The 24,701-nt window shown below is 57.5% G+C and overlaps 1 protein-coding gene across 1 annotated transcript; it reads left to right on the plus strand.

The window, feature by feature from the left end:
• Nucleotides 1-193: 193 nt before the first annotated feature.
• Nucleotides 194-23,371, plus strand: POLR2A (RNA polymerase II subunit A). The gene is made up of 29 exons (XM_044248988.1): nt 194-718; nt 9,055-9,187; nt 9,319-9,455; nt 9,548-9,721; nt 9,811-10,092; nt 10,321-10,482; nt 10,577-10,797; nt 10,955-11,087; nt 11,506-11,630; nt 11,725-11,935; nt 12,864-13,073; nt 13,160-13,328; nt 13,513-13,607; nt 13,742-13,945; nt 14,062-14,284; nt 14,656-14,839; nt 15,240-15,411; nt 15,500-15,605; nt 15,699-15,904; nt 18,474-18,698; nt 18,844-19,090; nt 19,290-19,390; nt 20,051-20,155; nt 20,243-20,425; nt 20,668-20,871; nt 21,016-21,202; nt 21,310-21,423; nt 21,569-21,718; nt 21,817-23,371. Exons 1-29 carry the CDS (start codon nt 626-628, stop codon nt 22,971-22,973), a joined length of 5,913 nt encoding a protein of 1,970 aa, XP_044104923.1. The 5' UTR covers nt 194-625; the 3' UTR covers nt 22,974-23,371.
• Nucleotides 23,372-24,701: the final 1,330 nt, after the last annotated feature.

A 24,701-nucleotide genomic window follows, 5' to 3' on the forward strand; every position in this document is an offset into this window, starting at 1 on the left:
GCAGAGCGGGCAGGCGGCGGGGTAAAACACGTTCCCCTCCCCCGCGTCCCTTCTAAAGGTCGCCCAACCAGGGAGCCGGGGAGGGCCGACCAACGTCTCGGGCGCGCGCTCCGTGCAGGCCGGCGCAGGCGACCCCGTAGCGCAAGGGAGGGCGGGAAAGGAAGGGGCGGGGATGTAGGGGCGAGTCTATAAAGGGCGTCATTCGGCCAGTTCGCTCCTCAGAAGCGCCGAGAGCGCGGCCGGGACGGTTGGAGAAGAAGGTGGCTCCCGGAAGGGGGAGAGACAAACTGCCGTAACCTCTGCCGTTCAGGAGCCCGGTTACTTATTTATTCGTTACCCTTTTTCTCCTTCCTCCCCCCCCGAAACCTTTTCCTTCCCCCTCCCTTTCTTTTTTTTCCTTTTTGGGAGACGAAAAATCTCCGGAAAGGGGGAGGAGAGCTCCTTTCGCTCCTTTTTCACTTCCCCGCCTCCTTCCCTCCCCCACCTCTCCCTCCTCCGGCTTTTTCCTCCCAACTCGGGGAGGTCCTTCCCGGCGGCCGCCCCGACGGGGTCTGAGCACCTAGGCGGAGGCGGCGCAGGGTTTTTGTAGAGAGGTTTGCGCCTGCGCAGCGCGCCGGCCTCCGCGATGCACGGGGGTGGCCCCCCCTCCGGGGACAGCGCATGCCCGCTGCGCACCATCAAGCGAGTGCAGTTCGGAGTCCTCAGTCCGGATGAACTGGTAAGCGGCAGTGCCCTCTGCTCCCTGCCGCGGCGCGGGCGGGGCCCGACGGTGGCCGCCAAGGGGACGGGCCGCCGGAGCCGTGTCGCGAGGGTGTGAGCGAGCTCGGTGCTGGGGCCGGGACGGGGGCCGGGACGCCGCCGCTGGCGGGGGGAAGATCGGGTCCCCGACGCCGAACGACGGTTGATCATCCTGAGGCTGGGGTGGCGGGGCGCTGAGCAAGTTCGGATGCGAAGCTGGACCCCACATCTTTGTTCCCCCGCCCCCTTCCACACTATTCACTGGACGCCCGCTGTGTGATAGATGCGACAGATACTGAGGTCGTGAAGCCGGAGGAGACACAGGAGGACCCTGCCTTCCACTGGTAGTGTCCGTGGGAGGGGGCGGCCGACAGTCAACATACAAATAAAGGAGCAAACCAGACAGCTGAGTTCTTGTCTAGTGCTTTGGACGGAGGGAAGGGGAGTTACCGAAGAGTGAGGCTCCTGTGGGCCGGGGGATGTCAGGGTGCGGGAAGTCCCCTCTGGGGAGGTGGTGCTTCCTGGATGAAGAGGAGGCAGCCAGTTCTCTGGGCCACAGATCCCAGACCGAGAGCTTGTCAGACGGAGGAGACAGCAGGTGCAAAGGGCCCGGGGGAGCCATGAACTTGGTGTGTCCCAGGGGCGGGAAGAAGTGCCAGTGCGACTGGGGTTTAGAAGGGTGAGGAGAGTTAGTAAAACGGGCTGAAGAGACATGAGGGTGGGCAGGCCTGGTGGGATGTTTTAAGTCACAGTAAGGAATCTGAGTTTAATTTCATTTTGAAGGGAAGCCTTTGGAGAATTGTAAGCCGGAGAGTGACCTCAAGTTTACATTCAAAACAAAACAAAACTAGTAGTGCTTTGGTTGCCCTCTGAAAAGCTGATTGTGGGGGAGGGCTAAGGAGGAGGGTGGGAGAGATCAGGGTGGAGGGCGTTTTGGGGAGAGCTGCTGGTGACTGGGACTCCTTTGTGGAGTGAGCTGGCGGGAGCCTGGTGGCTGGGGAGAATGGCCAGCGTTTGTGGATGGAGACTTTTTTTTTTTTTTTTTTTTTTTTTTAAAGATTTTATTTATTTATTTGACAGAGAGAAATCACAAGTAGATGGAGAGGCAGGCAGAGAGAGAGAGAGGGAAGCAGGCTCCCTGCTGAGCAGAGAGCCTGATGCAGGACTCGATCCCAGGACCCTGAGATCATGACCTGAGCCGAAGGCAGCGGCCCAACCCACTGAGCCATCCAGGCGCCCCGGATGGAGACCTTTTTGCCAGAGGACAAGACATAGCTGCTTGAGAGTTAGTTAGGGGTTAGAGCCTCCTGAGCTCACATCATACCAAACCATAAATTCCAGATGCAGTTAAGCTTTAACTCCAAAAAGCAAAACTGCAGAGCTCCAGCGCAGTAGAGAAGGCTTGTGGGGGCTGATTCCAGGGGCAGAACCCCTTTGTGGTAATGAATGAATGAATTAGTGGTAAATTTTGAGTGCCTGTCATGTGGCCTGGCACTGAGTGAAGCGTTTTTTCTTTTAAGATTTTAAGTAATCTCTGCACCATAACAAGGGCCCGAACTCACAACGCAGAGATCAGGAGTCACATGCCCCTCCGACCGAGTCAGTCAGAAGCCCCAGCATTTTGTATACAAGGAAGAACAGGGAACGTTTCACTGTGTAAAAATAAGAGCCACTTGTCTTTTTCAGGGGCACCATGGACACCTAAGAGACAGTTTGGGAAACGATATTTGCACTGTGGTAGTCAAGGTTCGGTTTCTTGATACACAGGGACCACTTACAAATCAGTAGGAAAAGCACACACCTACACAAGCAGATAAAGGAAACAAATCAGCAGCTCCCAGAAGTTACAAATGGCCAATAAAAAGATACTAATAAAGACATGCAAATTAAAGTTTTTTCCTTTATCTGATTTTTCTCTGCTGGCCAGTATTGGGAAGTAGGCATGCTTACATATGGTTGGTAGCAGGATAAACTGTTAACAGCCTCTTTAGGGGACAGTCTGACAGTTCTGTCCATCGTTTGATGTTTGTTCTTTGGTCCAGCATTACCACTTCTAAAATGTTGTCCTTAAAGAAAAAGCTCTGAATTTCTCTTCTCAAGCATGCCCTTCCCCAGGTCTTGCCTGGTTTAGCAAGCACACAGTGGCCATACCATTTCCCCGCTAACTCAGGCCAGACACCTGAAAGGCATCTTTGCTACTTCTCCTCACAACTTCCCCTTGGTCCATCTGTCAGTCTGTCAGCTTTGCCTTTCAAACGTGCCTGGAATCTGGCCATTTATGACCATCTCCATCTGGACCACCTTGTCCCAGCCCATCATCCTCTTTCCCATGAGCACTGCAGTAGCCCAACCCCTTCTCTGTTCCTTCCGCGGTTCTCAGAGCTGCTAGAGAGCTCTTTTTTTATCGTGTCTCCCCCGCACGGAATCCTCTGAGAGGATCCACACTGCTTACTAGGAGCTGTAGTGAGGTCCTGGCTAATCTGGCCCTGCCTGCCTCTCCAGCTCATTACCAACCAGACTCCTCTTTGGGTCTTTAAGCACAAGGACCTGCCTGTTCTTCCAACACCGTGAGTTCAGTCCTGCCTCAAGGGCTTTATTACTCCCTGTTCCTGCTGCTTAAGCACAGCATTGCCCCGACCTACCCAGGCTTACTCCTTTCTGTCCTGTCGTTAGCACGACTGTCCTGAGCACCCTGTTTAAATAGCATCCCCCCTGCATCCTGTAACCCCTGGTTTTAATTTTAAGTAATCTCTACACCGTGTTGGGTTCCAGTTTACAATTCCAGGATCAAGAGTTGCATTCTTGGGGCGCCTGGGTGGCTCCATCGTTGAGCCTCTGTCTTCAGCTCAGGTCATGGTCCCAGGGTCCTGGGATTGGTCTCGCATCAGGCTCCTGCTCAGCAGGGAGCCTGCTTCTCCCTCTCCCACTCCCCCTGCTTGTGTTCCCTCTCTCGCTCTCTCTGTCAAATAAATTAAAAATCTTAAAAAAAAAAAAAAAAAAAGAGTTGAGTGCTCTTCTGCCCGAGCCCATGGGGAGACCTCTGACGCCAGTCTTGACTTTATTTTACTGTGTAGTTGGCATTGTCTGAGAGGATCTGTTTTTGTTTCTTGCTCTCTCAGGAGAATGTAAATTTCACGAGGGACCCTGTGCTCACCTTTGTAATTTCAGGATTTCAAAGTGTGCCTGGTACATAATCATGGCGTAATGAGAATGAGTTAAATTAGTGAGTGAAGGAAGTAATTGGAAAGGACACAAAGATATGTGTAGAAGGGTTTTCATCACAACATTGTTTGGATATGATACTGCTTGAAATTATAAATTGTCTCCATATTTACCGATAGGAGTTCTGTGGAGTTACCTTGGGGTGTGCTCTTAGACTAGAACAGATCTTCCCAACAGGCATATTTACCGATAGGAGTTCTGTGGAGTTACCTTGGGGTGTGCTCTTAGACTAGAACAGATCTTCCCAACAGGCTAAGTCCCCTGTTCCCAGACCGTGCTGTGCTCCCGCAGCAGGCTGTTGGCCCAGTAAGAGATTGTAAGTTTTCAAGAGAAGTACAAGGTGAGCTACAGTCCGCTGTCCTGGGAACTGGGAGTTCCTGATAGTCTCCTTTCGACGTTAGGTGGCGCCAAACCCCTTTCGGTGACGTCATTATCGCGGGGAAGCTGGTTCTTTTTTTTTTTTTTTTTTTTTTTAAAGATTTTATTTATTTATTTGACAGACAGAGATCACAAGCAGGCAGAGAGGCAGGCAGGCAGAGAGAGGAGGAAGCAGGCTCCCCGCTGAGCAGAGAGCCCGATGTGGGACTCGATCCCAGGACCCTGGGATCATGACCTGAGCTGAAGGCAGCGGCTTAACCCACTGAGCCACCCAGGCGCCCAAGGGGAAGCTGGTTCTTTAGCAGTTCCCAAACTCGGGCCAAAAAAATCAGGGTGGTGCTGTCCCCTCGGATTCCAAGATCTGCCAGGTTGTACCTGGCCCGACAGGTGTCAGAAGTGTCATTGTGGTTATTTGGGAAATAAAAGCAATATTTCTTTAACACTGAGATCTCTATTTACGGGTGTTTTTGTAGATGGCTATAAAGTGGTAGGGGACATAGGTATTTATTAAGTCGTCTGGGCCTGGACCCTGGGAGTGCTGGGAAAGTTGCTGACGCACTTGAGCCCCCAAGGGCACTGTGAACCAAAGTTCAGGGATCTGAGAAGGAGGTTACCAGGATGCAGAGTGAGGCCGTGTTCTTGGAAGAGTGAGTACATGTCTGCATTTTACAAATCCCATGGCTGATTGTTCACAAAACAGAGGCCGCCTCTGGTGGGGGCGCGGGGTAGAGGGGGCTTTAATTTCTCCCTGTGGCGTTCGCAGCTGGGACAGTGCTTCTGTGTCTGAGGGAAGAGTAGATCGCTCCGCTGGGTGTAGGAGGGTTGGTAAGGGGCCTCTTGTGGTACGGGCGGTGTTTAAGAGTCGTGCATTCTAGAAGTCGTGGGGAAGGTGTATGTCAAGTCCTGAGGGCTCTTGGAATTCGCTGCAAGACAGAGCTGTGGCCTCTGCCGTTATGTGGTTTGGATGTTGCGGAGTCCTGAGGTGGAGGCAGCCCTGGAGGGTCCTGCGCTCAGGCTCTCTGCAGAGCTGCTAGAAGTCAGCAGAGCAGGGAGCCAGCCACGCTGGAAGAAGTTGGCTCCTGTTCGTTACAGCAATTGTCTACTGTGAATAGCACCAGATTATTTATTTATGTCCCAGTTTATTCCAAGAAGAATTTAGAACACACTATACCCTTCTAGATGTGCCCTATGTTGGTGGACCAGAAGCTTATTCTTGTTTTCAAGTTATTTATAATCCCGGGGTGAGGGTGCCAGGGGGTCTCGGTCGCTTAAGCGACTGCCTTCGGCTCAGGTCATGTTCCTAGGGTTGTGGGATTAAGTCCCTCATTGCGCTCCTTGTTCAGAAGGGAGCCTGCTTCAACCTCTGACTGCTGCTCCCCCTGCCTGCACCATCTCTCTTGCTCTCTTTCTCAAAAAGATAAATAAATCTTTTTTTAAAAAAAAGGATTAAGGGTGGGATTTCCTGCGCACTGTACAAGTGTTTACTGGCCCGGTGCTAGGTGCTGACAGAAGGCAAAGGAAACCTGATCCTTGCCCTCGAGGGTTGCAGTCCAGTGGGAGAGTCAGATGAGTAAATAGGAACGGATGGTTGGGCTGAGAGCCCTGCTGGCGTGTGGGGTGGGACGGGACTCCATCCCAGGACCCTGGGTTGTGCCCTGCACCAAAGGCAGATGCTTATCTGAGCCACCCCGGGTGCCCTTAAGATTTTATTCTTCAGTAATCTCTACGCCCAGTGTGGGGCTTGGACTCAGGACTCCAAGGTCAAGTCACACGCTCCACCCCTGAGCCAGCCAGGTGCCCCTAAAGAGAAAGAATATTTGCTGGGAATCTGCAGCAGGCATCTGTCCTGCGGCCTTGGGCAGCTCCTGGGAGCAGCCACCCCTCAGGACGCTAAATAACCCTTGTCAGACGACATCGGGCGCCCGACCCCTCTCACATAGGTAGCGAGAAGAAGGGTTGGGGCTAACGTGGTTTGTATATAATCTAAAGTGACAGTTTGTTACCTTGTGGTAGGGAGAGAGTCCAGAACCTTCCAAGACAGCTCCTGGCCCCATCTTGATGCTTGGAAGCAGAAGAGTCCTTAGCAGGTGGGTGGCTTGGTGGGCACAGTGGTCCGTCTTTTCTCCAGGCTCTCTGAAGGCACTTCCCAGCAGCCGGGCTCCTGGTAGTTGAGATCAGTGTAACAGACAGTCACCAGGAGCCGTGGGACCCAGGAGGACAGAGATGCTGGCCGCTGGGAGATGCTGGTACTCTCCAGGGAGGCAGCGGTGGAGGGTTAGAGAAGTGCAGAGGCGCTCATTTCTGTCCTGCTGTCCTGCCGAGCTCTCGGATGTCATGCTGAGCGCAGGAGGGTGTGAAGACTGGATTTCCGTGTAGAAGGCGCCCCAGCTGTGGGGGTGGGTGGAGAGAGGCAGGCTGGCCACCTGGGGAACCCCTGATGCCAACCCACAGGAAGGCCCAGCCTAAGGCAGTGGCTGGAGGCTCTGAGGCTGATGGGAGGTGCAGACAGCCGTGCCAGGTGCTGGGGCAAGATCGGATCAGGGCGGGTGTTTTCCTGAGCGCCTGCCTCGTCTTGGGCTTAAGCAGGCCTGAGACGTTACTTGGTCCTGCGTGACAGAGCAGGAGGTGGACCAGAGGCCTCCAGCTCCAGCTCCAGCCCACGCCCGGGTAACCAGTCTGTCTGTTAAGAGCCTGTGAGCGCGAGGAGGGAGTGCAAGTGCGGGAGAGGGAGAAGCAGAGCCCCTGCTGAGCAGGGAGCCCGTCGCGTCGCGGGGCTCCATCCCAGAACCTGCAGATGATGACCTGAGCTGAAGGCAGACGCTCAACTGACTGAGCCCCCCAGGCGCCCCTTGATTCAGTAGATAGTTTGATATATGAATCCGGAGTTTAGGAGAAAGGGGAGGCCCGCAGGCAGAGATCCGGGTGTCACCGGGGTAGAGGGAGCGCTGGGGATGGCAGGCCCGTTGCCTCGAGGGTGTGGATGAGCTGAAACCTGGGGACAGAGCGGAGTTTGAGGGGCAGCGGGAAGCAGAGGAGCCAGGGAAGGAGATGAAGGTGGAAGGGCAGCAGGGGCTCCCATGCAGGCGGTCCCCGCGTCTTAGGCGGACGAGCTCTGAATGGGACGGTGTGCGGGGCAGGGCGCTGCTCCTCTGTCTGTTGGGCCTGCTTTCAGGGCTGCGGCGCTGGCGGGTGGGGGGGGCATGGATCACTACTGTGGGCCGGCAGGGGCTCCCTTCCCTTTGCCCCCCACCCCCGTGATGCCGTGGAAACAATGCACAGCGATCCTGGCTCTGCCGCTTTCTAGCTGCCTGTCCTTCAACCTCTGGTGTCGTCATCTGTGAGATGCGGACAGTGATGTGTGTTTTACCAGTTAGCCGTACAGAGCAGATGCGTCCCCTAGTGCTGCGCTGGGCCCCAGAAGGCGAGTCCCAGGGAGGCGAGCATTGTGTCAGCGCCGCAGCTTGGAGCAGCAGGACGGTTGTGTGTTGGGCGGACAGGGTGGGTTTGAGTCCTCCTGGCCCCCAGAGGTGGAGGCCTTGGACAAGTCAGTTGACGCAGCCTCAGCCTCCTCCTGTGCGAGCGACAGGACCTCATTCCCAGAATGTGAGCCGATCAGCGTAGAGAAACAAGCTGCGCAGAGGGCGGTTGGCCTGGCACGAGGGGGACACGCAGGTCAAAGCTTTTCTTTTTTTTTTCTTTTTAAAGATTTATTTATTTATTTATTTGACAGACAGAGATCAGAAGTAGGCAGAGAGGCAGGCAGAGGGAGAGGGGGAAGCAGGCTCCCTGCTGAGCAGAGAGCCCGATGTGGGGCTCGATCCCAGGACCCTGGGATCATGACCTGAGCCGAAAGCAGAGGCTTTAACCCACTGAGCCACCCAGGCGCCCCAGGTCAAAGCTTTTCTTAAGTTTAAGTTGGTCTCTCTGGAAGTTTAGTAGGTCAGACCCAGCTAATGTCAAAGTCCTTGACTTTCAGTGTGCGAGAACTAAGGCTTCCTCAGCCCACCTCTCAGCCAGACCTGCTTCTGAGCCCCTCTGTCACCTGCCCCAGTCCCAGCCTCCCTCTCCCAAGGGGTCCCTCAAGTCAGACGCCCCGCCTTTCTCAAGATTCTGCCTTCAGTTCTTTCCTAGGGCACCTGGGCACCCTTCTGCTCCAGCACCTGCCTCCCCCATCTTATCCCAGGATCTCCAGCTGAGCAAGGATGGGGTCGGGCTGCTGGGGCCTCGGGAAGGAGGTGATGAGGACAGGGGCGAGCAGTGGCGGGCTTCAGGAGCTGAAGCTAAGGGCCAGTCGTGTCTTGGCAGGCTGCAGCACTGTCCCCTGCCAGGGACCGGATTCAGGGCTTGATTTCAGCTTTGGGGAAGAAGCAAGGCATTGATTTTTTTTTTAAACTCCTCCTTGAAACAACTTACTTCTTTTGGGGGGTAAATCCTATGGATGTCAGCGATCTGGCATTGAATCAGAGGGGTGTGTGGGGTTTGAGTCGGGGAGATTGGCAGCTTATATGGAGGCCAGGGTCGGCTGCACACAAGTCCTTAGCACCCTCGCCCACCTGCACAGAGACCAGGACCTCCGATACTCGGCGCTGGCACCCCCAGAGGAGCTGACCCACTCATGCGCCCTCCTCCTTTGAGGCCTTTGTCTGTGAAGGCTGGAAATCAGCAATCCTATTTAGTTGTTAACTGTTTTTTGTTGGTTTTTTTTTTTTCCTATAGAAACGAATGTCTGTGACAGAGGGCGGTATCAAATACCCTGAGACCACAGAGGGAGGCCGCCCCAAGCTTGGGGGGCTGATGGACCCGAGGCAGGGGGTGATTGAGCGGACCGGCCGCTGCCAGACCTGTGCGGGTGAGTGCTGGGGGCTGGCGGGGTGTCCCCGCGGGACGGCGGGAAGCTTGGGTCCTTGACCACCAGGCCCAGGGGCGGGGACCTCTGAGGTGCCAGCCAGGATGAGGGTCTTGAGGTGTGTGTCCCCGCAGGAAACATGACGGAGTGTCCCGGCCACTTCGGCCACATCGAGCTGGCCAAGCCCGTATTCCACGTGGGCTTCCTGGTGAAGACGATGAAAGTGTTGCGCTGTGTCTGCTTCTTCTGCTCCAAGCTGCTCGTGGACTCTGTGAGTGGGGTTGCGCCCTGGCCTGGAGGAGGGGTAGCTCCGTGAGGGGACCGAGGCGCAGCCCGGCCGACCCTCCTCTGCTCTGTCCCTAGAACAACCCAAAGATCAAGGACATCCTGGCCAAGTCCAAGGGGCAGCCCAAGAAGCGGCTGACGCACGTGTATGACCTGTGCAAGGGCAAGAACATCTGCGAGGGCGGTGAGGAGATGGACAACAAATTCGGGGTGGAGCAGCCGGAGGGCGACGAGGATCTGACCAAAGAGAAGGTAGCGGCCGGCGGGATCGCCAGGGCAGGGGGCAGGCTGGTGGAGGGCCGGTGAGGGCTCGGCGCTCACGGCCCCTCTGTCCCTGGCAGGGCCATGGTGGCTGCGGGCGGTACCAGCCCCGGATCCGACGCTCGGGCCTGGAGCTGTATGCGGAGTGGAAGCACGTCAACGAGGACTCCCAGGAGAAGAAGATCCTGCTGAGTCCTGAGCGAGTGCACGAGATCTTCAAGCGCATCTCGGATGAGGAGTGCTTCGTGCTGGGCATGGAGCCCCGCTATGCGCGGCCCGAGTGGATGATCGTCACCGTGCTGCCCGTGCCCCCGCTATCCGTGCGGCCCGCCGTGGTGATGCAGGGCTCTGCCCGCAACCAGGTCAGCGGCTCCCAGACTGCGCCTCTCCGCGGGGTGGCCGACCCCAGTGGCGGGAGCCCCTGGGTTGTGGGCAGGCGCGGGCGGGGGCCCAGGTGACCGAGCCACCTGCCAGCCCTGTACGTTGGCATGAGGCCCATGGTGTGGCTGGAGGTCATGGCGGTGCTTCCGTGTGCGGGAGGTGAGCGGCCAGGCCCGCGGGTCGGTGACCGTGCGGACCTCTGGCCACAGGACGACCTGACGCACAAGCTGGCAGACATCGTGAAGATCAACAACCAGCTGCGGCGCAATGAGCAGAACGGCGCGGCAGCGCACGTCATCGCTGAGGACGTGAAGCTCCTGCAGTTCCATGTGGCCACCATGGTGGACAACGAGCTGCCCGGCCTGCCCCGCGTGAGTCCCCGCACCGCCTGCCCTGCGCCCGAGCGGGAGCGACATGGGGGTGCCCAGGCTGACCACGTGGTGCGCCCACCCCGTCTCCTCACAGGCCATGCAGAAGTCAGGGCGCCCCCTCAAGTCCTTGAAGCAGCGGCTGAAGGGCAAGGAAGGCCGGGTCCGAGGGAACCTCATGGGCAAGCGAGTGGACTTCTCGGCGCGAACCGTCATCACCCCCGACCCCAACCTCTCCATCGACCAGGTGGGCGTTCCTCGTTCCATTGCTGCCAACATGACCTTCGCAGAGATTGTCACACCCTTCAACATCGACAGGTTGGCTTGGCCTCCAGCTGGGATGGGGCAGAGGGGCGTGGCCAGGGGGACACATGTGGGGAGCTGGGAGCCCGGAGCAGAGAGCGCTTTCACGGGGGTGCGGGCGGCAACAGGGCTTCGGGGAGCTCTGTGCTCAGCGCACCTCTGCTCTCTGTAGACTCCAGGAGCTGGTACGCAGGGGGAACAGCCAGTACCCGGGGGCCAAGTACATTATTCGGGACAATGGCGACCGTATCGATCTGCGTTTCCACCCGAAGCCCAGTGACCTTCACTTGCAGACCGGCTACAAGGCACGTGGCAGAGCGGGGGCCTCTGAGGCTGTCCTGTTCCTTAGGGTTCAGGCCTGGGGTGTCTCTAAAAGACCTCTGCTGTCCTCAGCAATCTGCGGTGGCTGGGGCGGGGAGTGCGCTGGCCCGAGTGTGGTGCCCTGGGTGTATATGGCCAGGCCAGGGAGGTGCAGAGCAGAAGGCTCCGAGTGCAGAGTGTCTGGGTATCCGCCACCACCACCCCCGCCCCAGCACCAGAGATCCTTGAGGCTGGGCAATGCTGTCCTTTGTTCAGTGGCGTCCGGCCCAGAGGGCTGGTCACTGTGTGTTCCACATGAAATTGCGCCCTTCCATCTTCTCTTTCCAGCTGCAGAGCATTTCTGGCCCACGGCCTCTTGCTTGTAGCAAGCCCCCTCCTCTGAGCCTCCGCTTGCCTCCCTAGGTGGAGCGGCACATGTGCGACGGAGACATCGTCATCTTCAACCGCCAGCCGACTTTGCACAAAATGTCCATGATGGGGCATCGGGTCCGCATCCTCCCCTGGTCTACTTTCCGCTTAAATCTGAGGTCCGTCCCCTGGCCGTGGGTGGCGGGTGGGGCTGAGCAGCTGCCTGACACTTCCCTGCGGCAGTTCTGAGCCGGCTTCTCTCTGTCACTGCAGTGTGACAACTCCTTACAACGCGGACTTCGACGGGGACGAGATGAACTTGCACCTGCCCCAGTCTCTGGAGACGCGGGCAGAGATCCAGGAGCTGGCCATGGTGCCGCGCATGATCGTCACCCCCCAGAGCAATCGGCCGGTCATGGGCATCGTGCAGGACACGCTCACGGCCGTGCGCAAATTCACCAAGAGAGACGTCTTTCTGGAACGGGTGCGTGCTCCTGCGGAGGGGGCCCGGCTCGGACGGGCGCTGTGACCAGGGTGGCGAGGGGACATCGGGGAGGAAGAGCTGGGACGTGTGCGTTGACCTGCCCCACACCGACCTGTGTGCCCGGCAGGGGAGGGGAGGCAGTTAGGACGGTCAGGGGCCAGAAACAGTTTATGGCTTTAACACCCAAATCAGTTTTTTATTTTGTTTTTTTTCCCCATTTAATTTTTTAAGATGTGTAATTTCAGCTACTGTTAGAAAGCAAAGGGGAAGGAAAACACGTGATCTAATTATGACTTTCTTTCTTTTTTTTTTTTTAAGATTTTATTTGTTTATTTGACAGATAGAGATCACAAGTAGGCAGAGAGGCAAGGAGAGAGAGAGGAGGAAGCAGGCTCCCCGCTGAGTGGAGAGCCCGATGCAAGGCTCGATCCCAGGACCCTGAGATCATGACCTGAGCCGAAGGCAACGGCTTAATCCACTGAGCCACCCAGGCACCCTATTTCTTTCCTTTTTGTTTGATTTTTTTTTTCCTCTCTCTTTAAGATTTTATTTATTTATTTAACAGAGATCACAAGTAGACAGAGAAGCAGGCAGAGTCAGAGAGGGAAGCAGGCTCCCTGCTCAACAGGGAGCCTGGTGTTGGGCTCAGTATCAGGACCCTGAGATCGTGACCTGAGCCGAAGGCAGAGGCTTCACCCACTGAGCCTCCCAGGCATCCCGGTTGTTTCATAATTATTAGAAGTAGTTTACGTTTATTGTTCAAGAGAAGAGAGACGCAGAGTCTCATGGTCATAACGAATGTGTCATGAAAAGTTTGGGAAACCCTCTCCCTGGCGTCTGCCTACCCAGTCTGCTCTCACCCGTGGGTTCACTACCTTCCCCAGCGCGGCCCCGGGGCTGAAAGCTGCCGTTGCTTGTCCTGGTGCAGGGGGAGGTGATGAACCTGCTGATGTTTCTGTCCACGTGGGACGGGAAGGTGCCGCAGCCAGCCATCCTGAAGCCACGGCCCTTGTGGACGGGCAAACAGATCTTCTCCCTCATCATCCCTGGCCACATCAACTGTATCCGCACCCACAGTACCCATCCAGACGACGAGGACAGCGGTCCTTACAAGCACATCTCTCCCGGGGACACCAAGGTAGGATCCGGCCTCCGCCTGGGTGGGGGCAGGATATGGACAGGGGCACCACCACGGGGGTCTCGAGTGGGGTGCTTTGTGCGCAGGTGGTGGTGGAGAACGGGGAGCTGATCATGGGCATCCTGTGTAAGAAGTCTCTGGGCACGTCGGCCGGCTCGCTGGTGCACATCTCTTACCTGGAGATGGGCCATGATGTCACTCGCCTTTTCTACTCCAACATTCAGACCGTCATCAACAACTGGCTGCTGATCGAGGGTGAGCGAAGGGCTCCAGTGAGCCCGCTCCTGGAGTCCAGACTCCCTCTTCTTCCCGTTCTTCTGTCCTTCGCTTTCCTGCTTGGATTTGGGGTCCCGCCGCCAAGGGTCTTGGCTGTGATTCCATTCCAGGTTTTGGGGGGGAGCGTAAGGAGGGTATTGGTGATGCCGCTCCATATTCCTAGGTCACACCATTGGCATTGGGGACTCCATTGCCGACTCCAAGACCTACCAGGACATCCAAAACACTATTAAAAAGGCCAAGCAAGATGTGATAGAGGTGAGTAGGAAGGCCGGCCAAGACCCAGTGACTGTCACTCCGACACGTGAAGGGGACGTCGGTGACAGCCGGGTAGGTATGAGGGGAGGGGGAGCAGAGCAGACGCCGAGCCCTGCCACCTCCCTTGCACCCAGGTCATCGAGAAAGCTCATAACAACGAGCTAGAGCCCACCCCGGGGAACACTCTGCGGCAGACCTTCGAGAACCAGGTGAACCGCATTCTCAATGACGCCCGAGACAAGACCGGCTCCTCTGCCCAGAAGTCCCTGTCTGAGTACAACAACTTCAAGTCTATGGTCGTGTCTGGGGCCAAAGGTTCCAAGATCAACATCTCCCAGGTGGGGAGCCTTGTCCTTCCTGATGCGGGCCGCGGGGGAGGTGTGACCGGGCGGTGTGCTGGGAACGCGGGCTCCTCAAGCAAAGGGAGTCAGGGGCATCCCCCCTCTTTCCCCAGGTCATTGCTGTCGTCGGACAGCAGAACGTGGAAGGGAAACGGATCCCGTTTGGGTTCAAGCACAGGACCTTGCCTCACTTCATCAAGGACGACTACGGGCCTGAGAGCCGCGGCTTCGTGGAGAACTCTTACCTGGCCGGCCTCACGCCCACCGAGTTCTTCTTCCATGCCATGGGGGGTCGCGAGGGCCTCATCGACACGGCCGTCAAGACTGCTGAGACTGGTGAGGCCTTCTGGCCCGGCTGCTGCTGGGGGACCCCTGGGGTGGGCGTGGGGGAGTTCCTGGGCTAGGGATTTTGTCTCTCATGGAAAGAGTAGCAGATGGAGGTCAGGAGCCAGGAAGGCCGCCCGCGGGACACGCACAGACCCCCGCAGCACTCCCTGGTGCAGGGACAGGGCCCAAGGTCTCTCACTACTTATCCCCTGGGGGCCGGTTCCCGGGGGCCCCCTCTAGGCCCTGCCTCCAGCTGGTGGTGGGCGCAGCATTCATGGAGGGGCCGGGGGTGCCGGGGGGCTGCGGTCTCTTGCGAGGGTCAGTGGGTGGAGGCGTTGGCACCCTCTGCACACGCACCCATACCCCTCCCCCCCGCACAGGGTACATCCAGCGGCGGCTCATCAAGTCCATGGAGTCGGTGATGGTGAAGTATGACGCCACCGTGCGCAACTCCATCAACCAGGTGGTGCAGCTGCGCTACGGTGAGGACGGCCTGGCCGGCGAGAGCGTCGAGTTCCAGAACCTGGCCACCCTGAAGCCGTCGCACAAGGCTTTCGAGAAGAAGTGAGGAGGCTGTGGTGGGCGGGTCCTGGCCGTGGGGCTCTCAGCTGGCCTCCTAGGACGCCCCTCCGTTCACGCAGAGACGCTGCCGGCCCAGCGTGTGCCTTGCGGCCACACGCCCTCTTAGGACCCTTTGTCCCTCCTGGTGATGGCAAGTGCATGGTGGGGGCCGACCTGTGCGCAGTGGCGTCCTAGTGCCCAGTGGTGTCCTAGCAAGCTCAGGTGGCCTGGCCCCAGCTCGGGTCCTGCTGGCAGCCCTGGGGCCTAGACCTTGGATTTCTCTGCCCCGGACACTTTGCCGTGGATCCCCGTTCTGTAGGACGTGCGGCTCGGAGCCTCGCAGTGCTCCTTGCAGGGATTGGGCCTGGGATCGCCTGCCCCTGACCCCTCCTGCTGCCCGCAGGTTCCGCTTTGACTACACGAATGAGAGGGCGCTGCGGCGCACCCTGCAGGAGGACCTGGTGAAGGACGTGCTGAGCAACGCGCACATCCAGAATGAGCTGGAGCGGGAGTTCGAGCGCATGCGTGAGGACCGGGAGGTGCTCAGGGTCATCTTCCCCACTGGCGACAGCAAGGTGCGCGAGGCGGATAGGCGGGGCCGGGCCGCCGCTGGCCTTGTGTGGCCGTGCCCTGCTCATGACACCCCCTGCCACCTCTCTTCAGGTGGTGCTGCCCTGTAACCTGCTGCGCATGATCTGGAACGCTCAGAAAATCTTCCACATCAACCCCCGTCTGCCATCCGACCTGCACCCCATCAAGGTCGTAGAGGGTGAGTAGCGGCCTGGGGACCCCTGGGTCAGGCTGCAGGACCGGAGTGAGCCGGGCTGCGGTCTACCCTCTTTTGACCTCCGTTGGCCCCCAGGAGTCAAGGAGTTGAGCAAGAAGCTGGTGATTGTGAACGGGGACGACCCCCTGAGCCGACAGGCACAGGAGAACGCCACGCTCCTCTTCAACATCCACCTGCGCTCCACGCTCTGCTCCCGCCGCATGGCCGAGGAGTTCCGGCTCAGCGGGGAGGCCTTCGACTGGCTGCTCGGGGAGATTGAGTCCAAGTTCAACCAAGCCATCGTAAGTGGTGGTCTCAGCCCAGCCTTGCTTTCCTCTCCTCTGACCTGTGCACTCAGTCGGGCTCTGAGCGCAGCCTGCCTTCGCCCACCAGCGCCTGGGGTTGGCTCTTGGTCACTGAGGGTCTGTGCTTTGCCAAGTCCCACGTGGGGGGCTTTGTGCCTCCTTCCCTGGCAGGCTGTTTCCATGACGCAGACACAGACACTGGGCCTTGGACAGATGGGTGATGACTCCAGCAGGGGCAGTCCTACCGGAAAGAAGCCATGTGGCTCGATGGGAAATGGGAGGGTCGTTCTTTCTTTTCTGAAAGTGCCTGGTGTGTGCAGAATTCCAGTGTAGGTGGAGGTAAGGGACTGGGGGAGTGAGCAGGAAAGAGATTCAGACATACTGGGAGAGACCATCGCTGTCTCTAAGGGAGGTTTTTACAGGGTAGTGGGAAGACAGAAATGTCTTACAGGCTTGGCTCTGAATACATGCATGGTAATCCGGTTTTATAAATGAAATAATTAAAACACATCAGGAAACACTGTAGAACGTGATTGAAAGAAGGAAGGCTTAAGTGAGCAGAAGGACATCGGGTGTTCGAGGATTACAAGATTTGTGCTGCTAAATGACCATAATCCCCAAAGTGATCTACAGACCCAGCACTGTCACTGTCAGAGCCCAGCTGCCTTTTTTGCAGAGATGTATAAGCTGATCCTAAAATTTATACGGAATAGCAGAGGATTCAGAGTAGCCAGACAGTTTGGGGAAACAAGATTGGAGGACTCCCACTTTCCGATTTCATATATCCCCGTAGAGCTGCACATCTTAGAAACGTGCGGTGCTCACATGAGGATGTAGAGACAGGTGCGCGGAACTCAAGTTGACAGCTTGCAAGTTAAACTGTCACGTTTACAGTTGTTTTTTTTTAAGATTTTATTTATTTGACAGATAAAGACAGCAAGAGAGGGAACACAAGCAGGGGGAGTGGAAGAGGGAGAAGCAGGCTTCCCACTGAGCAGGGAGCCCAATGCGAGGGTCGATCCCAGAACCCTGGCATCATGACCTGAGCTGAAAGCAGACGCTCAACGACTGAGCCACCCAGGGGCCCCTACAGTTGTTACATTTTTGCCGAGGGTGCCAAGTCTTTGCACGGGAGAAAATAAGTCTTTTCAACAAATGATATTGGGGGCCTCACTGGGTTCTTCAGTCCATTAATCCAGTTCTTGGTTTCAGCTCAGGTCATGGTCTCAGGGCCTGTGAGATCAAGCCCCATGTTGGGCTGTATACTCAGCTCGGGGGATGGGGGGCTCTGCTTGGGATTCTCTTGCCCTGCCCTCCCCCATGCATGCTACTTTAAAAAGTAGTAGTGCTGGGACAGCTAGGCATACACGTACAAAATGCTGAAGTTGGATCCTTACCTCACGCTGTGTAGAAAAATTGCTTCAAAATACGTTGAAGATCTATGTGTAAGAGCTCAAGCCATAAAAAGTTCTAGAAGAAAACGTGGAGTAAATTTTCATGATCTTCGATTAGACAGCGGAGTCTTTGGTTGGACACCGAAAGCATCTGGCTAAAGAGCACCAAACAAGACAGATGGGGCTTTGGCCACATGAAAATCCTGTGCTTCAGAGGACACCAGCAAGAGAGTGAGAAGATGATCCAGAACAGCAGGGGAAAGCTTTGCCTATCATCCCGCATGAAGAATACACAAAGGACTGCTGCGAGTCAGCAGCAACAAAGATAGCTAAGGCCTTGGATAGACACCTTCCCACAAAGAATATACCTAAGTGACCAGTAAATGCATGAGAAGAGATGGTCAGCGTCGTGAGCCTCCCAGGAAACACAGCTGCAGCCCAGTGAGCCACCACATCGTGCCGAATTAGGATGGAAAGAGGTTCCGGGTGAAGCCATGGAGCCGTGAGAATTTTCCTGGGCCGCTGCTGCAGTCGGTGCAGCCACTGCAGGGCCGCTGGGGGTCACGGGCTGCTGATCCTCTGAAGAGTGGATACAGGTACCGTTTGAACTAGCAGATCCACTCCTAGGAACATACCCAAGACTGGACAGCATGTGCACAAAAACGCAGCACACAGATGATCGTGGTTCGCTCATTAACAGCCACGCTGTGGAAACAGCCAGAACATCAGTCCGCGGACGGGTAAACAGGACTGCCAGCACCGTACAGAGGAGTGTCCTGTGGTCAGAGCAGCGAGGTGCGGAGCCGGAAGACAGCGATGAGCCTTCGGTGGCCGCGTGCACTAGGACTCTCATGGGAAGGTGGCTGATGGCGTGTGGTCATGACCTCAGTGAACAGAAACTTCGGGGAGCCCCCCACTTGGAGCACTGATGCGACCCGGTGTGCAGCCCGTGACTTGAGCACGCTCTAGAAGTTAGGGTCTCAGGTGGCCCAGGGTCGCCTCCCGGGCGTGTGGCGTGGAAGGTGAGGAGGAAGGGGCGCGCGAATCCGACTCACTGTGTCGGGTTCCTGTCCTGTCCCAGCACCCATGTCACTGTGCTGACTGCAGCTTGTCGTCCCTCGCCGGAAGGGAGGTGCTCACTTTCTGTGATGCCGGCTTTTCTTCTTCCGTAGGCCCATCCTGGGGAGATGGTGGGTGCCCTGGCCGCACAGTCCCTTGGAGAACCTGCCACCCAGATGACCTTGAACACCTTTCACTACGCGGGTGTGTCTGCCAAGAACGTGACCCTGGGTGTGCCCCGTCTCAAGGAGCTCATCAACATCTCCAAGAAGCCGAAGACGCCTTCGCTCACTGTCTTCCTGCTGGGCCAGTCCGCTCGAGACGCTGAGAGGGCCAAGGTAGGGACTGGGTGGCTCGGGCTTCTGGAGGGAGCAGGAGGGGGAGTGCTCTCGCCCTTGAATGCCTTCTCTCTGCAGGGAGGGCTTGCAGAAGCCTTCAGAGCCCCCCTACATGCCTTATGTCCCCAATCCCTCTTGTTCCCAGGACATTCTGTGCCGTCTGGAGCATACAACACTGAGGAAGGTGACCGCCAACACAGCCATCTACTACGACCCCAACCCCCAGAGCACGGTGGTGGCAGAGGATCAGGAATGGGTGAATGTCTACTACGAGATGCCTGACTTTGATGTGGCCCGCATCTCCCCCTGGCTTTTGCGGGTGGAGCTGGACCGGAAGCATATGACTGACCGGAAGCTGACCATGGAGCAGATTGCTGAGAAGATCAATGCGGGTAAGACTACCCGGGCTCCGCATCTGTCCCGGCACCGCCTGCCCATCCCCAGTGAGCGCCCCACCCTCCGCCTTCTGTGGGCCTGCTCTGTGTTACCCTTTCTTCTAGAGGGTCTGGGAGGGGCAGGGGAAGCTGGGAGAGCGCCATCTGGGAGAGTCCCGCGGCCACCGTCCTTCTCACAGCCCCTCCTCTGCACCAGGTTTCGGCGACGACTTGAACTGCATCTTTAACGACGACAACGCCGAGAAGCTGGTCTTGCGCATCCGGATCATGAATAGCGACGAGAACAAGATGCAAGAGGTGAGGAGACCGGGGGCCGCGGACGGTGCCGGGCAGCCTCTCTGGCGACCAGAGGCATGAAAGTGGCGTGGAGGACGGCTGGGATTTCCAAAACTTGTAGCAGCAAAATCATTTGAAAGTTGAGGTAGCACCTGTGTGGCCCCGACAGGTGGCGTTGAAGCAGGGGCCTGTCCCCCTGCGAGGCTCCCGTGTGAGGGCAGAGGGCAGGGCTAGCGTGTCTTGCGGAAGGCAGGTGATAGCAGGTGCCGCGGGCCCGGAGAGTGCACCGGAGCGGTGTCTTCAGTCCTGGGCACGAACACGCGCTGAACTGTGGGAGAGTAGATCCAGAGACCCAACAGGAGAGGCCGGCTGCCCACGGGAGCCCTTTGCTGCCTGGGTGGTGGTCACCGCGAGCTGGGAGGAGCTGCAGGCGCCCTCGGGACCCTTGGAGTGTGTGAGCTCCTGAAAGCCTGTCAGGAAGGCGGGTTGTGGGAGCCATCCCTGGGTCTCTCTCAGGATCGCGAAAACCGGCTAAAAAGTAACATCAGGGGGACCACGGAGGGCAGAGTCGGGCCTGATGTGGCTCTCAGGCCCCCCCAGGGTGGCTGTGGTTTGGGGTGAGCGTGGGGAGAGAGGAGGAGGGTGGAGGGTTCCAGGCCCGGGGCCTCGCTCTCGCTGCAGGAGGAGGAAGTGGTAGACAAGATGGATGACGACGTTTTCCTGCGCTGCATTGAGTCTAACATGCTGACCGACATGACCCTGCAGGGCATCGAGCAGATCAGCAAGGTCAGCGCACCCCTCCCCGCCAGCTCCTCCCCCCACCGCCCCCTCTCTGCCGCCCCTTCACCCCGCCGCTCACACCCCCTCCTGCAGGTGTACATGCACCTGCCGCAGACAGACAATAAGAAGAAGATCATCATCACAGAGGACGGGGAGTTCAAGGCCCTGCAGGAGTGGATCCTGGAGACGGACGGCGTGAGCCTGATGCGGGTGCTGAGCGAGAAGGACGTGGACCCCGTGCGCACCACGTCCAACGACATCGTGGAGATCTTCACGGTGAGCCCCCAACGCGCCACTGTCCCGCTCTCTTCCCGGGATCCCGGGTGTCCAACAGGAAGCAGCACCCGCTTTCTCTCTGGGCGTTCACTCGCTCACATTTGTCCAAAGCTGAGCCCAGGGTTGAGTGTGGGCAGCTGCGACCCCCGACTGTCCCTCTGCGGGTCCGGGTGGCAGAAGGAGCTGGGGGAGAACAGAGCTCCTCGGTCTTGTCCCGTCACTCCGACCCCCCTGCCGGCCAGGTGCTGGGCATTGAAGCCGTGCGGAAGGCTCTGGAGCGGGAGCTGTACCACGTCATCTCCTTTGACGGTTCCTACGTCAATTACCGCCACTTGGCTCTGCTGTGTGACACCATGACCTGTCGCGGCCACCTGATGGCCATCACCCGACATGGGGTCAACCGCCAGGATACCGGGCCTCTCATGAAATGCTCCTTTGAGGAAACGGTAACGATGGAGCAGGGGGGTGGATGGAGAGGGGGCGGGGAGCACTGTAGGAAGACGGGGTGCACCAGAGTGACCTGGGCAGCGGCCCCTCGGAGCACGGGGTGTGGAGCTGTCTCACGGGCCCCTCGTCGGCCGGTCATGCAGGTGGACGTGCTGATGGAGGCCGCCGCACATGGAGAAAGCGACCCCATGAAGGGGGTGTCGGAGAACATCATGCTGGGCCAGCTCGCCCCGGCCGGCACCGGATGCTTCGACCTCCTGCTCGATGCCGAGAAGTGCAAGTACGGCATGGAGATCCCCACCAACATCCCCGGCTTGGGGGCCGCCGGACGTGAGTAGCTGGACCCCTGCTGCCCAGACCTGGCCGGGGGGCAGGGGTGGGAGTGGGAAGGCTGGTCTCTGGGCATGGTGCTCAGGAGTCCCCATGCTTCTCCACAGCCACTGGCATGTTCTTTGGCTCAGCGCCCAGCCCCATGGGAGGGATTTCTCCAGCCATGACGCCCTGGAACCAGGGTGCAACCCCGGCCTATGGCGCCTGGTCCCCCAGTGTTGGTGAGTGACCCAGCCCACAAGGAAGGGCCTCTGTCCGGGTCGTCAGAGGCGGGTGGGCTGTGGGGGTGAGGTGGCGCCTTACCAGGGAGCTCTAGGGACACCGCTGAGCTCCAACTCTGGTTTGAACTCCTGTTGTGCTTGGCAGGGAGTGGAATGACCCCGGGGGCAGCCGGCTTCTCCCCCAGCGCCGCCTCCGACGCCAGCGGCTTCAGCCCTGGCTACTCGCCTGCCTGGTCTCCCACGCCGGGCTCCCCAGGCTCGCCCGGCCCCTCCAGCCCGTACATCCCCTCGCCAGGTGAGCGGTCCCTGTCGGTTGGGGCCAAGTTCCTTCCTTCCCAATCCTTCCTTCGGGGTAACTTTCCATCGCTGAACTCTTGGCTTTTTCCCCCACAGGTGGTGCTATGTCTCCCAGCTACTCCCCAACATCACCCGCCTATGAGCCTCGCTCCCCTGGAGGCTATACACCTCAGAGTCCCTCTTACTCCCCTACCTCACCTTCCTACTCCCCCACCTCTCCATCTTACTCTCCAACCAGTCCCAACTACAGCCCCACGTCACCTAGCTACTCCCCGACCTCGCCCAGCTACTCCCCGACTTCGCCCAGCTACTCCCCGACTTCTCCCAGCTACTCCCCAACCTCTCCTAGCTATTCTCCAACTTCCCCGAGCTACTCTCCGACCTCTCCCAGCTACTCTCCGACCTCTCCCAGCTACTCCCCGACCTCTCCCAGCTACTCCCCCACCTCTCCCAGCTATTCCCCCACCTCTCCCAGCTACTCGCCAACGTCCCCAAGCTACTCTCCCACATCCCCAAGCTACTCGCCCACATCCCCAAGCTACTCGCCAACATCCCCAAGCTACTCACCAACCAGCCCTAACTATTCTCCAACCAGTCCCAATTATACCCCGACTTCTCCTAGCTACAGTCCGACGTCACCAAGCTACTCCCCGACTAGTCCCAACTACACGCCCACGAGCCCTAACTACAGCCCAACCTCTCCAAGTTACTCTCCAACTTCACCCAGCTACTCCCCGACCTCGCCAAGCTATTCCCCGTCAAGCCCACGATACACACCACAGTCTCCGACCTATACCCCGAGCTCCCCCAGCTACAGCCCCAGCTCCCCCAGCTATAGCCCGACCTCGCCGAAGTACACCCCCACCAGCCCTTCATACAGCCCCAGCTCCCCAGAGTACACCCCGACCTCCCCCAAGTACTCACCTACCAGCCCGAAGTACTCGCCCACCTCCCCCAAGTACTCACCCACTAGCCCTACCTACTCGCCCACCACCCCAAAGTACTCCCCAACATCTCCTACTTATTCACCGACCTCTCCGGTCTATACCCCGACCTCCCCCAAGTACTCGCCCACCAGCCCTACCTACTCGCCCACCTCCCCCAAATACTCGCCCACCAGCCCCACCTACTCACCTACCTCCCCCAAAGGCTCTACCTACTCACCCACTTCCCCGGGCTACTCGCCCACCAGCCCCACCTACAGCCTCACCAGTCCAGCCATCAGCCCGGACGACAGCGATGAGGAGAACTGAGGGTGCGCGGGGCGCAGGGCAGCCCGAGCGGTGTCCTGGTGGGGTACAGGCCCCTGGCCTGCTTCCCTTGTACATAGCGCCTGTGACAAAGTTCTTCGTTGATGTTCTGGTCCTGTTTCCGCTGGGGCTTCTTATCTTGTTCTCCACCTATGCTGACTCAGAACCCACTCCTGGCTGTGGTGGTCTCCTTCCTGCCCCACCCGCCCCAGGCCTGTCCCCACATCGAGGCTCCCTCCTTGCCTGTGGCTTGATTGGGGGTAAAGGGGATGTTAACTTCTTAGGGGTAGTTCCTGATGTGGGTCGTTCTAGCTGATCCTCCGGAAGAACAAAGCTAAAGCTGCCTTTTGTCTTATTTTATTTTTTGAAGTTTAAATAAAGTTTACTAATTTTGGCCAAAAGTGCGTCACATGGAGTGTCATTGTGGGCAGCACACCTGGCCCGCCGCCTGCCCGGGCCACTCCGTGCCACCGAGAGGCAGGCAGCCCAAGCTGATGGCTCTTCACTCTCTGGACAAGCACCTGCCACGGGCCATGTGCTGCTTTCTGCCAGCGTTACAGTTCCCCAGGGGTGGCCCTTGCCCCCCGTTTAGGCACTGCTGGACGTAACAGCTTTTTAACCTTTGATTATCGTGATTTGGAAAAGTCCAGAAAGGTCCATGTGCTGCAGAAGCGGAAGTGTCCCCATCCTCCACACCACCACCAGGAGGCACATTTTCTTCCGGTATTTCTCCTGTGCGTTTCTCAAGTCCCTTCTAACCACTTTTTGTTTTGGCCTCAAAGCAACAATAAGAAGGTTCTGGGTCCTGTAATAGCTTTGAAAGTGGCTGTGAAAGGATTCAGAGATAATTTGTTACTTTTGGCCACTCCATATTTTCTTCCGTTAGTTCCCTGTTAATGCGTGTATCAGCTTCCTCCATTCCCTGCTAGATATTTCTGCTTTGCTTTGGATATATATATATATTTTTAAAGATTTTATTTATTTATTTGACAGAGAGAGATCACAAGAGGCAGGCAGAGAGAGAGGAGGAAGCAGGCTCCCTGCTGAGCAGAGAGCACGATGCAGGACTCGATCCCAGGACCCTGAGATCATGACCTGAGCCGAAGGCAGCGGCTTAACCCACTGAGCAACCCAGGCGCCCCGGATATTTTTTTTTTAAGATTTTATTTATCTGACAGACAAAGATCACAAGTAGGCAGAGAGGCAGGCAGAGAGAGAGGAAGGGAAGCAGGCTCCCTGCTGAGCAGAGAGCCCGATGCGATGCGGGGCTCAATCCCAGGACCCTGGGATCACAACCTGAGCCGAAGGCAGAGGCTTTAACCCACTGAGCCACCCAGGCTTTGGATATTTTAAATTAATTTTTTTTTTAATCAGAATATTTCAGAGAACAGTATAGAACGTTAAGCCCAAAATCTAACTTGATCACTGAGGTTACAGGTTATAGATGCCATTTTGCCGTATTCAACCCCAATCTTAAATTGTTTCAAAAGAAATGACTTATTCTTATAAGAAGAATATATATTTGTTATAAAAGATCCAAGCACCACAGAAAGAAACATCAAGTCTTCCCAAATCCCACCACCGAGGAGCGTGAGCACCATGGTGAAGGGAATTCCAGGCGTCTCCTGCTCGATCGCAGAGTGATAGAAGGTTAGAAATCATTGAAGGGGAATGGGATTGCTTGAGTTTGGGCTGTGAGGATACCATGGACTGCCTTACAAACGGCCAGTA

The sequence above is a fragment of the Neovison vison genome, chromosome 5 (genome assembly GCF_020171115.1).
Source record: "Neovison vison isolate M4711 chromosome 5, ASM_NN_V1, whole genome shotgun sequence".
Taxonomy (NCBI): Eukaryota; Metazoa; Chordata; class Mammalia; order Carnivora; family Mustelidae; genus Neogale; species Neogale vison.